This window comes from Habropoda laboriosa, unplaced genomic scaffold (genome assembly GCF_001263275.1).
Source record: "Habropoda laboriosa isolate 0110345459 unplaced genomic scaffold, ASM126327v1 scaffold89, whole genome shotgun sequence".
NCBI lineage: Eukaryota > Metazoa > Arthropoda > Insecta > Hymenoptera > Apidae > Habropoda > Habropoda laboriosa.
The window spans coordinates 2,152,191-2,167,536 of NW_017100263.1; the positions used below are offsets into that span (position 1 = coordinate 2,152,191).

At 30.9% G+C, this 15,346-nt stretch overlaps 2 protein-coding genes across 2 annotated transcripts in view; both read left to right on the forward strand.

The window, feature by feature from the left end:
• LOC108573079 (DNA repair protein RAD50) overlaps window positions 1–6,178 on the forward strand; it is a 7,015-nt gene extending 837 nt beyond the window's left edge. The window contains exons 3-17 of the mRNA XM_017935444.1: window positions 49–490; window positions 1,762–1,916; window positions 1,986–2,184; window positions 2,264–2,487; window positions 2,580–2,945; window positions 3,018–3,138; window positions 3,218–3,596; window positions 3,672–3,877; window positions 3,940–4,277; window positions 4,394–4,813; window positions 4,924–5,049; window positions 5,139–5,414; window positions 5,486–5,619; window positions 5,716–5,847; window positions 5,923–6,178. Coding sequence (XP_017790933.1) covers window positions 49–490; window positions 1,762–1,916; window positions 1,986–2,184; window positions 2,264–2,487; window positions 2,580–2,945; window positions 3,018–3,138; window positions 3,218–3,596; window positions 3,672–3,877; window positions 3,940–4,277; window positions 4,394–4,813; window positions 4,924–5,049; window positions 5,139–5,414; window positions 5,486–5,619; window positions 5,716–5,847; window positions 5,923–6,178 — 3,774 coding nt within the window. The remainder of the gene's footprint in view (window positions 1–48; window positions 491–1,761; window positions 1,917–1,985; window positions 2,185–2,263; window positions 2,488–2,579; window positions 2,946–3,017; window positions 3,139–3,217; window positions 3,597–3,671; window positions 3,878–3,939; window positions 4,278–4,393; window positions 4,814–4,923; window positions 5,050–5,138; window positions 5,415–5,485; window positions 5,620–5,715; window positions 5,848–5,922) is intronic.
• A 309-nt stretch (window positions 6,179–6,487) lies between these two features.
• Window positions 6,488–8,508, forward strand: LOC108573087 (ras-related protein Rab-7a). Its single transcript, XM_017935452.1, has 5 exons — window positions 6,488–6,559; window positions 7,481–7,666; window positions 7,785–8,018; window positions 8,086–8,223; window positions 8,300–8,508. Exons 2-5 carry the CDS (start codon window positions 7,487–7,489, stop codon window positions 8,384–8,386), a joined length of 639 nt encoding a protein of 212 aa, XP_017790941.1. The 5' UTR covers window positions 6,488–6,559; window positions 7,481–7,486; the 3' UTR covers window positions 8,387–8,508.
• The last annotated feature ends 6,838 nt before the right edge of the window (window positions 8,509–15,346 follow it).

Sequence of the window (15,346 nt, forward strand, 5' to 3'; positions counted from 1 at the left end):
TTCTTGTATAAAAATTTAAAATTTTTAATGTTTTCTTCATTTATATAGGTGGTATCAATAACTAACAGGTGCGCCAATGTTGATACGGAACTTACATTGGCATTAGGTGTTTCAAAACCCATTTTGGACTATGTCATTTTTTGTCATCAAGAAGACCTTAGTTGGCCTTTTCAAGATGGTAAAAAATTAAAAGAAAAATTTGATGAAATTTTTGATAGTGCTAAGTTTAACAAAGCACTTGAAAGCATTATGAAGTATAGTAAAGAGTTACAACAAAGAGTAAATATATTGAAAGAGCAGAAGCAAAACTGTCAACTTATTGTTACTGAAGTAGAAGACAAAGAAACAAAGCTTGATGATCACAAAAAACGATTGGAAAATTCTAAGGCCAAGATTCAGAAACTTGATAAAGAATTAGAACCTGTGAATTTGAAAATTAAAGAACTGGAAAAATTAGATACTGATTATAAGGACTTAATATGTGAAGAAAGTAATGTTTTTATAAATATTAATAATAATTTTGGTTTTAGTTATAATTAGAAATATACAAGGTGTTTCCTTTATCTCGCAAAATTGGAATATCTCGTGAAGGACTGAACCTATCAAAAACATATTTCAACAAAAGTTGTTTGGTATGAAGGGGGGCATCATATGATGAAAATTATTTTTTTGCAGGTTGAGTGGTGAGGGGTAATTTCAAAATCAAGTTCATATTTTTAAACGGAACTATACATTTTTTTGGGTGTTTGCTGAAACTAATGTAAAATGTTATAAATTCACGAGTTCCTAGGGAGTAAATCGCTGGTTGACACCTATTAGGCTGCATACAGTAAACAAAGATCGATCTTCATATGTCACCTTATGCTTCTCAAATTACCGACATAAATGATCCACATTTATTCCTACTTACCAATGTTTAATTAAAGAAAAGTTTTCACCATTCGTATTGACATTTGTAACATTTGGTAACTTGAAAAGCATAAGAGAAGATAAGAAGTTTGAATAATTCGCGTAATATCAAGTTGGAGATTCAAAGTCAGCAAAGATGTCTGTAAGACAGCGGTGTTTACGTGACAATGTTTATTAACATTACAGCACCGCAATCGTTTATTATGTCTTTGATTCAGTATTGAGTTATTGGTGTTTGTACTGTCAGATGCGTAACAGATATCGCTCGGGTACCGGTAGACCTTTAGTACAATAAAAGATATCGGCGAGTTTCGTACTCTAGCGCAAAGTACATTTTCAAGAAACGAAGCGAAATTATTCGTTAATTATTAGGTTTAGGGCTGATAAAGGTCAATACTTTTGTATTCACAATTCAACATTCTTCGATGTTTTGGTATAAAAAATATAGCATTCCATTTAAAATAACAAAGTTGACCTTGAAATCTCTGAAACTCCATCTATCTCGAACTATGCAACATTTATATAAAAAGTTTTCTCATACAACGCATACATAAAAGTTATTCGAGGTGTGCAAATTTGCGTGGACCACCCTGTATATGCGCATAGCACAAGTTAGCAGTGTTCTGAAAACGTTTCAATGTCGGCTACAAAAGTATGCAATAAAATATACAATAGTTCCCATTTAAAAATATAAACGTGACCTTTACGAGTCTTTTTGAGATCATTGTAAGATAATATAAATATCGGTATCATATGTCCCCCTTGACATCGTACAACATTTATTTGAAACATTTTTCCGTATCACCCATAGTTTTCGAGATATTCAATATATATATAATTTTTTTTCTTTAGAGAAGAAAAAAGCAGAGTATGATATGTCCAACCAACAACTGAACAGATTAAAAGAAGATATGCCATATGTATTTAAAGGAACAACAGAAGAATTATTAAGACAGATAGAATCATATAATGAAGGATTAATAGGAAAATGTAGTGACATAGAAGAGGTATGATATTTTTTATTCAGATAAAACAAATGTCAAATTTGACTTAAATTTTTCTCTTTAAATGTTTAGTGTGAAGAGAGATTAAAAGCTATTGGTGGAGAAGAGTCTACAATATCAAATATCTTAGCTAATGAAAGAGTAACCAATGGTTCTTTAAGGCAACAAATTAAAGATCAACAGAAAAAAGTTGCTTTTCGTAATAAAATATTAAATGAGACATTATCTGCTTGGAATCTTGATACTGCAGATTCAAATATTTCAGAAATAGGTTTAAATCTAATTATATATTAAGAAAAAGATTAAATTTAAATTCATGTACATTAATGTAAAATTTAAAAACTTTTCAGAAGTAATAGCCCTTTCTAAAAGGCTAGAAGAAAAGATGAGAGAATTAGAACATAAAGTAGAAGAGAATAGGATAAAAAGGGAGCAAGAAGAAAAAGAATTGCAAAAAACAGTTGATACTTCACGCAGTGAATATTCAAAAGTAGAATCAGAAAAGAATCTTAAAGAAAATGAAATAACTGAAGCAAGGGAAGAAATTAATAAAATAAAATTGGAGATTATGCAGGTTGTTTTGTTTTTTCATTAAAAATTTTAATTAAATGTTTTTTTAATTAAATTTTAGACAACAAAAGGTTGTTTAAATTTTTTAATTTACAGCTTGGAACAACAACAAATAAATTACATTCTATTGAATCAAAAATAGAGGAAGTAAAGATTACAATTCAACAGTTGAATGAAACAATGGATGCAGATGCTGTCAAGAAAGAAATTATTGACAATATTAAGTTACGAAATGAAATGGAAATGAATCTAAATATAGTTGATGAAGAAATAGCTTCATTATTGAAACAAAACTCATTACAATCTGAATTAGAACTAAATAAGTCTACATTACTTTCAAAAGAAGAAGAAATACAAAAATTGAAAAGTAAATATGAAGAAGCAATAATGAATTTGTTAGACATTAAAGAATTATCTCAAACCAAACTAAAAAGTAATTTAGACGTGATTCAGGAAGAATTGGTATTTAAAAATAGATATTACATTCATAATATCAAAGGACTTCATCAATTTCATTAATTTTATACATTGTAGGTAAATGAAATAGAGTCTATTAATAGAAAAATTCAGATAGAAGAACATCAGTTAACTACATTAGAAACAACAATATCACACAATGAACGTGAACTCCAGAAAAAAAGAAAAGAAATAGATTGTGAGATTTTTAATAATTAAAAGTTGGAATTTACACCTATGTTTAAATGTTTTATTGACAGTAAATTTTTCTTCCTTAGTGGATAAAGAAAAAATTTCATCCATATGTGATTATAAAAATTTTGACGAAGCTTTATTGTTACAATCAAAAATGGTAAAGGACCTCCAAGATAAAAGGGGAATGTACGCTCATAAAGGTGCGGCTTATAAAGAATATATGAAGGAATTAAAAGAAACGAATCCTTGTTGTCCTTTGTGTCATAGAAGTTTTGATGAACGCGAAACCGTTGTAAAATTATTAAAAGAAATGGAAAATGAAATGAAAAATCATCCAAACTGTTTAAAAGAATGTGAAAAAGAATTAAAGATACAACGAGAAAAGTATGATAAGATGTTGCAATTAAAACCAATAGTTGAAAAAATAATGCATTTTGAACAAATTGAATTGGAAAAATTAAAGTAAATTTTTTATTATTTATTATATATACAATATTTTTAGCTATAAAATTTGTAACAATCTAGTCTATTCTTTAGGAATCATTTACAAAAGTCTGAAAATAGATTGCGTAAATCTCGATCAATAGAAATGGAGTTAAAACAAAAGAAGTTGGATCCTGAAAATAAATTAACGATGTGCAAAGATATAATAGGCGTTATTATACTGTGGGATAGATACATCGACGAAATTATTGAACTTAAACAAATAGTTGATAATTTTCAAACTCGCATGATTGCTGCAGGTATGTTTGAAGACTTACCTTTTGAAATATAGTATAATATAATTCTTTTTTTATGTATGCAGGTATTAAAACAGGACGTAGTCTTGGAGAAGCTCAAACTCAAAGAGACAATCTAAAAATGTCTTTAAAAAATATTCGTGATGACCTTGAAAAGTTACAATCTAGATTAAACACACATAATGAAAAAATACATAATGCTCGGCAAGAACAGAATGCGTTACATGAGGAGCAGTTAAAAATACGAACAGGCATGCAAAAATTAAAAGAATTAAAGGATAGGCAGGAAGCTTTGTACTCAAAAGAAATTTCTCTTGGAAAATTGGTTAATACATTAAGACAAAAAGTGACTGCAGCAGAAAGTGAATTAAATTCAAAAATTGATAAATTGGAAAGAAAGAAGGTATACTTTATATATTAATACAAACTTGTGGTATTAAATATTTTAAATTACTGCTTTATAGAAATATTGACATTTATATTAAATTCGTGAAAAACATGTTGTATTTTTTATTTTAGAAAGATAATAGGGAAAAATTGGAAATGGATATAAAATTGTTAGCAGAAGGAACTAGACGCTTATCTGAATTGCAAAAAGTACAAGATGAAGTTGACGCCTTTGTGTACTCTAAAATTCCCGAGTTTTTAGAATGTTCTGAAATGAAAATAAAAAACTATGAAAAATCACTTAATGAACTGCTTCACCAAAAAAATGACATAGAAACAACAATTAATAAATTAAAAGAAGAAATTAGTCGTCAAGAAGTTCGAAAAAGGGAATTATCGGACAATCTTACATTGCGAAAAGTCCAAGAAACAACTAACAGTTTACAGCAACAATGTTTAAATTTAAAAGAAAGATTGAACGTTATAAATTATTCACAAGTAATTCAAGAAAGGCAAAATTTATTAAATCAAGAACAAACTTTACTTCGTCAGGTAAAGAATCTTATTAGTTTATTATGAAATAGAAATGAAAATTGAAATCATTTTATAGTGGTTATAATACACCAGTATAAAGACATAATTGTGCTCTAATACATTTTTAGAAAAACATAGTTAAAGGTAACCAAGAAGAATTAGAAAAAGCAGTGCAGCAGTATACGCATGAATTAAAAAGGGAACAGTACAGACAAGCTCGTAAAAGTTACAAAAACAAATGCATTGAATTAACGGTAGTATATCAAAAACAACTACTTTTATTTTTTATATTTACTGTTCAAAATTAATAACGTAAACCCTGAGTAATTTATCTTCGAATTAGGTTGTTGAAGAAGCCATATTAAATTTAAAAGCATATAGCAGAGTGTTAGATACTGCTATGATAGAATATCATGAAGAACGTATGGCGACTGTTAATAGAATTATGAAACAAATGTGGAGACTTGTATATACTGGAACAGATACGTCGTCTATAGAAATTCGTACAGATGCTACCCAAGGTATAGGCAGTGCAAGAAGAACATATAATTACAAATTAGTTCAAACAAAACATGGTCATGAAATGGATATGAAAGGTCGCTGTAGTGCTGGTCAAAAAGTAATCTCTATTCTATACCAGTGTTATTAACGAAAGGATGATTCTTATTATTTATGTATATTGTATTCTAGGTTTTAGCATCGATAATTATAAGACTGGCTTTAGCAGAAACATTCTGTAAGGACTGCGGAATTCTTGCATTGGATGAACCAACAACAAACTTAGATCAAGAAAATGCAGACAGCCTAGCAAATGCTTTGGCTAAGTATGTTTTAAAATAAGTACATTTTAAATAAGAAAGTATGTTTTAAAATAAATACATTCTTATTTAAAATTTTAATATACTTTACTTTTGTTAAAGGGTTGTTAAATTGCGATCACAACATCAGAAAAATTTTCAACTAATTGTAATTAGTCATGATGAAAAATTTGTATTTAAGTTAGCTGAATTAAGCAGTAATAAAGGATTTTATCAACTTTATCGTAAAAATACGTATGTTTATATAAAATACACATGCATTTAATTATACTATTATACTTGTTTAATTGTACATAATTTTTTTGTTAGCGGTTACACGGCAATTAGACATTGTCTAGTAGAAAATCAAGATCATTTTGCATCAGGTGATATAAAAGAAGAAGCATCATCTGATGAAGAGATTAATGAATATTCCAAGTCGCGAAATAAAGTACAATCAGAAATAGGTGCACAAGGAAAAACATATAATGACCAAACGCGTCAGAAAAAAAGGCAAGTTTCGGATACAGATAATGAGGATCATACTGAAAATAGAGCATCAAAAAAAAGATACGTTTTTCAATAAATCCCACTTTTTATTGTATGTAATTAATAAATAAAATTAAAGGTTACTTTTATAAATTAAATTTCTGTTATTATGTTATGATTTTACAGAAATATTTACTTCATCAACATTTAAAATTCATGTAACATATGTTGTATTGCATTATAATAATTAAATAAAAAATGAAAACTTTCAAATGTTGCCGCATTTTTGATCAAATATAAATATATCGAATATTGAATCGATTTTAACAATCGAGATTTGATCATACTCGATCGATAAAAGTGGCGAAGAACAGGTGACGACATCGTTGTCATACTCGTGATTTCATAACACGCCATTTTCTTTGTGTGAAGTGCTGACCGAGAAGAATTCCACTTACTGTTTTCTATCTAATTCAAGGTAACGCAATCTATAACCGATATTTTATTGCTTTGACAATCATTGTTCACATTTCCTAATGAACGTCATAAACGTTTCTTAGGTTACTCGTTTAGTCTTAATAGTAAATCTCAATTGTCGAGATCGCGTGTTGACAGGTTTTCAAGCATCGCAGTTAAACGGATTCTATTTTATGTTTATTTGATCACGTATATTAGCATTTTATTATATTTTCGTTTACACTGACACGATGTATTCTATTTTCATAACAATATCATTCAAATCTTCTAGACGTTAACCGCCAAAATGCGTATTTGGAACATCGCGCAATGATTTTTTTCAAGTAATGTACATACGTCATTACAAGGGGAGTACTTTTCCCATTCACGTTCAGTGATTCACTAAAAAAAGTCATCTATCCATGACATTCGGATTATTGTTCTACGTTCATATCAGTTTACAGTATAATTGTACGTTCAAAGCTGTTGCATATTAAAACTATATTTACTTAAGATCGAAAAATAAGTTCACAACAGATATTTAATTTATAATTCTAATTTTAAAAAGTATTATATTTTTTACTTGTTCAATACAAAGTTCAATCTATTGAATTTCGCATATATTCTTATTAAAGAGAATTAATTTCACTTTTAAATAGCTTATAACTCGTTCAGCACACTACTTTTATTATTTGTACTTCACCCTTATCTAAGTTGCACAAATAGTGTATATAGTACATATACATTTGGTTACAAAGGTTTTAACTTTGATTCATAACTGCATATTTTAATATTATTTTCATAGAATATCTTCTAAAGAAAACAGTGATATGATTTAGTATTTCTAAATAATATTCTAAATGATATTAATAAAACATGTTTTACATCTTTTAATTTGATTTATTTGTAAAATTCATAATATATAAATTTCTTTTACTTTTAGTTCACAATGGCTTCTCGTAAGAAACTATTGCTTAAGGTTGTTATCCTTGGGGATTCAGGAGTTGGTAAAACTTCTCTTATGAATCAGTATGTAAACAAAAAATTTAGCAATCAATATAAAGCTACTATAGGTGCAGATTTTCTTACCAAAGAAGTAATGGTAGATGGTAGGATAGTTACTATGCAGGTAAATATATATTAGATCGAATAATATCTGTATTATAGTACATATATTTTTCTTTTTTTACACTTTTGTTCGTCTATTTCTTCTTGTTTTGTTTTTTTTTCTTTATTTTTTTAAACAGATTTGGGATACCGCTGGCCAAGAAAGGTTCCAGTCTTTAGGCGTTGCTTTCTACAGAGGTGCTGATTGTTGTGTACTTGTATTTGATGTTTGTGCACCAAGTAGCTTCAAATCTTTAGATTCATGGAGAGATGAATTTTTGATCCAAGCTTCCCCTCGGGATCCAGATAATTTTCCATTTGTTGTACTTGGAAATAAACTTGATTTAGAATCTGAAATTAGAAATTCCAGACAGGTAAGAACAATATTTTAATTTATTTAGAGTTCTAATACCTATGATTTTGTTAATAAATACTTTCTAGGTTTCCACTAAAAGAGCACAACAGTGGTGTGTGTCTAAAAATAATATTCCATATTTTGAAACTAGTGCTAAAGAGGCCATTAATGTTGAACAAGCCTTCCAAACGATAGCAAAGAATGCTTTAGCTCAAGAAAGTGAGGTAAGTTGCTTTATAATGTTTATATGTTTACGTTGTAGTAAGTATTAAAATATAACAAATCATGTTATTGTTTTAGGTGGAATTGTATAATGAATTTCCAGACCAAATTAAATTGACCAATGACCAAAGAAATAATGGCAAGGGTGATTCTTGTGCCTGCTAGGTCTTGGAGTGATGAAAATTTTGAACAAGTACATAGATGCACAGGTCAGATCGTACATTCGCGTACCTGCGCATTTTAAGAAATATTACATCGAGCTTGATGTGTTTCGGAAGTCCTAAGCATGCACCTTGGTTTTCTTTATTTAAATTTCATTCAAAGTAATTTTAAAGCATATTTACAGTATTGGAATTTTTTAATTAGAATTATATGGTATAGCAAAAAATTAAGAATACATGTACATATAAGAAATTCATAAGTGAAGTGTTTTAAACAATAAAATTTAAAAAATTTGTACCAAGGAGCATCTATTTGACTTCCTTACATGGGACTATGTTGTATTTTATAGCGTGTGTTTATGCTATACTTGACTCTCCAAATGAATGTTTGACTAGTCGAGCAATAAGTTTAACACATTATTTCCAAATATTGTAATGCTCTCTTATTGGGTATGGCGAACAGTATGAGCTGCCCTTTTTAATTGCATCTTTACAAATCATTGTTAATGTCCTTCATTATGGAGTGATGCTACGATGTTTTTGAATCATATTGACATAACTTATGTTGGAAAGAAAATTCATGGGTCGGGAATACATCTGGTATAACAATTAGATCATCGCAAGTTTGCTCATGATTCATTAAGTACAATCGCATTTATTAAGGAGCTTTAGAAAATATTTGTGGGTAGACCTGTTTGATCATCTCTTAAATATAGCTTCTTGTTAAATTAAATGGAAAGTTTTAAACATTCGATACTCTTGATACATTGGCGATACACATAATACAAACAATTTTGTGAAATGAAACTTTTATTGAACTTTTGCGGCTATTCAACTACCTCTGATTTTCTTTAAAAATGCAAACCTTGCTGATGGTTTCATCTCGAGATACTACTATTTTCAGGAATAACACGTGCACTGTTTGCCTAAGTTTGAGTAACAGTGAATTTGTTTAACATTACAATATATCTGACGTGACATTTCACGATCGTCTCTATCTGGAAAGGCTAGTGTGTTTTCGAGGAAATAAATTCCCTTTTTAAAAATAACTCAATAGTTAAGTAATTTGTTATTTGGTATTCTCGATGCGCCCATAATATTTGCTTAGTAGTAATTTCACGTGTTCTTAAATTCCTCCTTGAAGTGAGAGTCCTGAGCCGCGGTGCAATGGTTTTTATACATTTTAATTCTGAAAAATTTTTTCAGACATAATTATTTTTGTATTAAACATATCATAAAATACAAAGGAGCTATTTCATAATTTATTTGGAAAATTTATACTTTTATTCTGTTACATTTAGTGTTACAGTATGCATATTTTCAAAATTGTTGAATCCATTTAATGGAATAACTGAAAATTAAAGGACAATTCTCTTATAATATGTTCGAACAGTTTTTTTGTTTTTGTTTTTTCTTTTCAGAAACAAATTATTGAAATAAAAAAATATTTTTTGTACCGTAATTATGATGTTCTATTGAATAAATACTTCTACGTGAAAAAAAAGGAATGAAAGGATTTATAAAAGTAGTATTGTTAATTGCTATAACGAAAATTATGCGACGCGGTGCTGATGATCACTTCGATGTTAAAAAATTATAATTTTAGATTTAAGCCACGATCCTGAAAAGTGTAGAGAAAAAGATTGCGTGAGCTGAATTGATATATACTTATAAGATTTCTTATGAGAAGGTTTAGCACGTGTTAACATATGCGTACACCTATGATTACACAGTCTTACACGCTGTAAACGTGCGTCGTCATACATGTACGCGTATACACGTAAATATATATGTATATAAATGATGATGATCATGACGATTACAACTATAATTATTAATATAATTTTATCGAAATATGTTAACGATAGATATTATAAATATTATCATTATTGCTGCTGCTGCTGCTGCTGCTGCTGCTATAAAACTACTATTGCTACTCTTAGTTTTAAGTGAACTAAAACAAAAAAGAAGGAGAAAAATACATTTATTGCAACAAACATCACGAGCTGGTCAAATTAATTCGTTGATATATCTGTGCCACGGATAATCATCGCGTGACCTGAAACAAAATATAAGACTATCATTATCCCTATTATGGTTCGATGTCTATATTGTTATTATTGAGATGAATGTCTGTTGATATAGGTAGTAAATCTAGCAACCCTGTATGAAGTGTAGCGAATAAGATTAAAATATAATTGAGTATAGCATTAATTTGAAAAATGGCTCTTTCTAAGTAAAATAATAGCCTGTAATGCAGTGTAGTTTTATTCGAAAGTTTCAACATATTGTTATGTTCCAACTGATGTAAATTGAATAATTACCTCTTGTACGAATGTAAGAAAATATTCCTTTTTACACAACGTAATTTTATCTTTCCTTTTAACCAACTGTTTATTTAAATGAAGTTCAGAGAAATATACATATGATACACGTGCGTGTGTGTTTGTGTGTGTTCTCTGTGCGCGCGCGCGTGTGTGTGTGGGTGTGTATGTGTGTATATATATATATAGCTCTCCCACATATTTACATAGGCTTTTCTCGGTTTTTTCTCTTAATGTCATATATGATATCACATGGCCTTCGTTAAGTTTTAAACAAATTTTTACGATTAATGTCAAATATACACATACGTACACATACATATATACTCACACCTTTATAGAGAATAAATTAAGTTCATTTACAGATAAAGTAAAATACGAAGTAGAGATCTTTTTTACTGCAATTGAAAAATTGTTTTATTCTTGTTCAAGAGATTTGATTCTCGATGAAAATAAGCAACGAGTAGTTCTTCGGATTATTTCGTTACTAAAGAGAAAATATAACTATAATATGCTACGACTCTTGCTTCTTTGAAACGTTGACTAGACACACCTGAGGTTTTTACATTTCTTGTATACGCCAAATTTTAACGAGCATGGTTAGTGATTTTCCTTCGGGGCCCTTGACCAATCATATTGTCTGTCGTCACCGCCCTTAGCACGTTGCTTCTTATAAAGAGTGCAGTGATACCTGCCCTCGTAGCTGGCGGGTGGAAGTTGTGCAACAGATATACGTATAAATACAGAGAATGTTACACGTCGAAAACTTCACATGACGTTGCGTAAGCTATGTACAAATTTACAAGTGATAACGAGTATATACAACAGAATGGTCGATTGTTTACATTTATGTACAATATGTGGGATACGTTGTCCCTCGAGCAGTGGAGGTTCCGATGGTTGCAGGTTCTTCTCTTCTATTGGTAATACTCAAATCTTTGTCACTGGCTGTTTAACAACACCGTTGGATGTCTCGATGGACACAACACCTATCATGCCGTCCTTCTGCGAATGCGACCCAAGCCTCAGCTTATAGGAGGGCAGATTCTCGTTCTGTATGACGGCTTTTATCGGCTCCACTGTTGTAGAATGTTTAAGTATTCTCAATGCCATCGCTTTCAAAAGTGCTGAAACATTTTTTATACGAGCTGGTATCGATTTAGTCTATTTTCCTTCATATCACAGATATCGGGATGTGGGATTGATGTCAGCATATCTATTAGGAAATGTCCAAGAGTAAGAGGGAGAAGGTCTGTGGGATCACTAGAGAGGGATGTAAACGGTCGAGAATTTAAACAAGATTCAACCTGTACAAGAATCGTAAAATAGCTCTTCGTATGTTAACGTTGTCGTACCGATTACACACTTTAAGTGTTCTTTTGCCGATCGCACGGTCTTTTCCCATAAACCACCGAAATAAAGTGTGTATGATGGTATTAACTGCCACTGAATTCCTTCCGCGGTGAGGAAGCTTGTAATTGCTCTATCCGTATCACTAATGTTCCAACAGAATCTTTAGTTATCGTAGTTTATTCTGCGATCCAATGAAATTTGTGTCATTATTGGCGACATATTTCCGACATCGTTTCCAGTGCGATACGAACCTGGACAGACAGTTTAAGAAGGCATCAGTTGAGGTTTATTGCAAGTTCTATGTGAATTACCTTTATAGTGAAGCATACAAAAATATACTTGGTCGAAGAGAGGTAGTGAGGGCCATGCGCGGCTGATAGGAGCCCCCCAAATCTCAAGTCGTACGCGTCCAGCGAAAGACGTGAACCCTTGGACAGCCAACGCTTGTGACGGCCAAGCGGTGGTTGTTCCTGTTGGACCTCTTACCTGCTTCTATTACATTTTTAAATATACTGCAATGAAAAAAACGGTGCCGAGTTGACTTCGGTATTTAAACTATTTGATGTTAATGTTTTGGAAAATTAGACGAAATCAGTCGACATGTCAGCACTTTAACCGTAATATTTCGATCTTAGGCTCATTTTAAAGGTAAAGAATATGTATAGAAAATACATACTCTACAACTCTTTTCGAATATGTATAGAAAATTTTATTTATTATCGTAATAATAAATTATTAAGTGAAAAAATGCAAACATAATAATGATCACTGCTAAAGATTCAAGTGCTGATTTGACGCTGTTTTCACCCATAGAGCAATTTGAAAAAAATATCTTTGGATTGTTTGTATGATACTTTGACCTGTAAAATAAGCTTCTTAAAATGATGGAGGGATTTCGGGAACTTTCGGGAGTTTTAAAAATGTAGAGCGACGCAGGAAGATTGCCAAAAACAAAGAAATTAATATGTTATAGAAATAAATTATCTGCATTGCTCCACATTTTTTAAAGTCACATTCTGTAGACAAAGGATTAAGAAATACGGAGGTAATTTTACATTGGTGGTACCTCATCGGGAACAATTAGCAAAATGACGATAAAGATGGAGTGGACTCGCAGAACTTGTAGGCAGCGGTGTGCAACCTAAGTTTTAGTTTTTGTTAGATCGTTGGTACAGATCTGTGAGTGATAGTACATTACTTTCCGGGACAATACTCGCTATTGTATGTTGTTTTTTTTTTATTATCAAAGGGCCTAGCCGAATAAGCATGGTAAAAGTGCCTCCAAACCGAATCGATCTTGGTGCATATCATTCGATAGACCACTCGAAGAAAACCCTTTCTGCCAAGTATCAAGCTGGTACCTCTATTACTAGGGTAGTTACAGGGTGAAATGCAATTTACAGTTTAAGCTCCATTTCTCTTGTTCTGCTCGATGAAAACTTGTGAAAAAAATCACGGATGTGCTACCCAATGGCGTACATGTCTGTGAATTTTTTCAGAATTGTTCGTTGCAAAATCGATTTTTTAAACATTCGGAAATTTTATAAATGGTGCTTTTATATTGAAATTATCAAATGACCACATTTATATTTTTACAGTATTAGTGTCTTGTTATGGATATTAATGTGTAATTTTTTCAGATTTTTCGAAGTGGGGGACGACACCTAGAAAAATGAAAAACCGATGTTCGTTTATATTATTATTTTAGTTTTTCGTGTGACCATGTTCATTTTTCTACAGTTTTAGCAGCTTGTTATGGTTATTAATGTATAATTTTTTCAGGTTTTTTTGAGAGGTGTATCATACTTAAAAAAATTATAAACTGATATCCACTAATTTTTCGAACGCAAAGTGGTACACTCGTATAATCGACGTACTTTATTCATTAAATGGTCATTATATGCATTTCCAAATATTTTCACATGTTTAAGTAAGTCTCGAGATATTTTCAAAAAATGTCTTTATTGAAGAAGATGCTCAAACGCTTCATGACTATGTAGTAAAACACCGTTTCGATATTGCTGTCATAACAGAAACTGATTTGTACGAGTAAGCATTTCATCATTCAGTAGCAATTTACGTATCGTAACTGGAGTACGAAAGCTAAGAATTTGAAAAATTGTGATTGTATTTCACTGAATAAAAGAAAATGTATTGAAAATATCTCGAGAATTAATAATTTTTTTGCCATGGTACCCTAATAATTTTTTAGGTAGAATGAACAGAGGAATCGATCTGTGCAACAAAAAATTGGCATTTCCATTTAAAGAAATGATGCAATTGTTAATTGCACATGCACTGTTGCACTTCAAAAAAATCTAAGGGCCTACAAATGTAGTGCTCTTCGAGCTATTTACCTTTCTCCTTTGGAATTTTTTCGTAAATGCATTAATAACGGAGTTCAAAAAAATCTAAGGGCCTACAAATGTATTGCTCTTCGAGCTATTTACCTTTCTCCTTTGGAATTTTTTCGTAAATGCATTAATAACGGAGTTATGACCTGAAACAATTGCGTGGACCACCCTGTATACATAATTTGTAACATATATTGCTTTTGGTCAGCTTATTTTCATTTCATATCATATAGTAAACATGTTATTGATGTATATTCAAGTGTTACATCTTAAAAGTCATCCACAGGTTTGACAATAAATCCTGAAATAAAAGTGCTAGCCCATATTTACTTCCTACACTTTCAGGTTTGTTCGAAACTTTATCTACAATAATCTCGGTAGTCATAGTAACCTTACGGTAGTAATAATATTTTTAAAAATTTCATTATCTATGCGACGTCTTCTGTTCTTTCCCCCACTTTCCCCGCGGGCCAGGCGACGTTTGACGAGGGCCGATCATATGAGTTCACCGACCCGGCCGTAACATCAGCTGTTTCGGATTGCCTGGAAATGTCAGGATCGACACACTGACCCAGTTCCGTCGAAGCAGATTAATTCGTGGACGAATGGGTAAGTTTTTCATAAGTAATAAAACACTTTATTCCTTTCGGATAACGAATAAAAGTATCGAACACAGTTATTAAACGACTTATTTGTTATTCATGAAAAAAAAAAAATACGTTTTGTAAATCTATGTCAATTATACACACGCTGAAAATTTCATCGAAATCGGTGGATAGAGAAACAAGCGACAGGCATCGAAAGATGTAAGAATTTGCAGATTTATTACAGTTTTACGCCGAAAGTCGTGATAGTGCGATTTTCACAATATTTAACCGTTTGTAGCTCATAGCAACATTAACCGATTTCGATGAAATTTTCAGCGTGTGTATA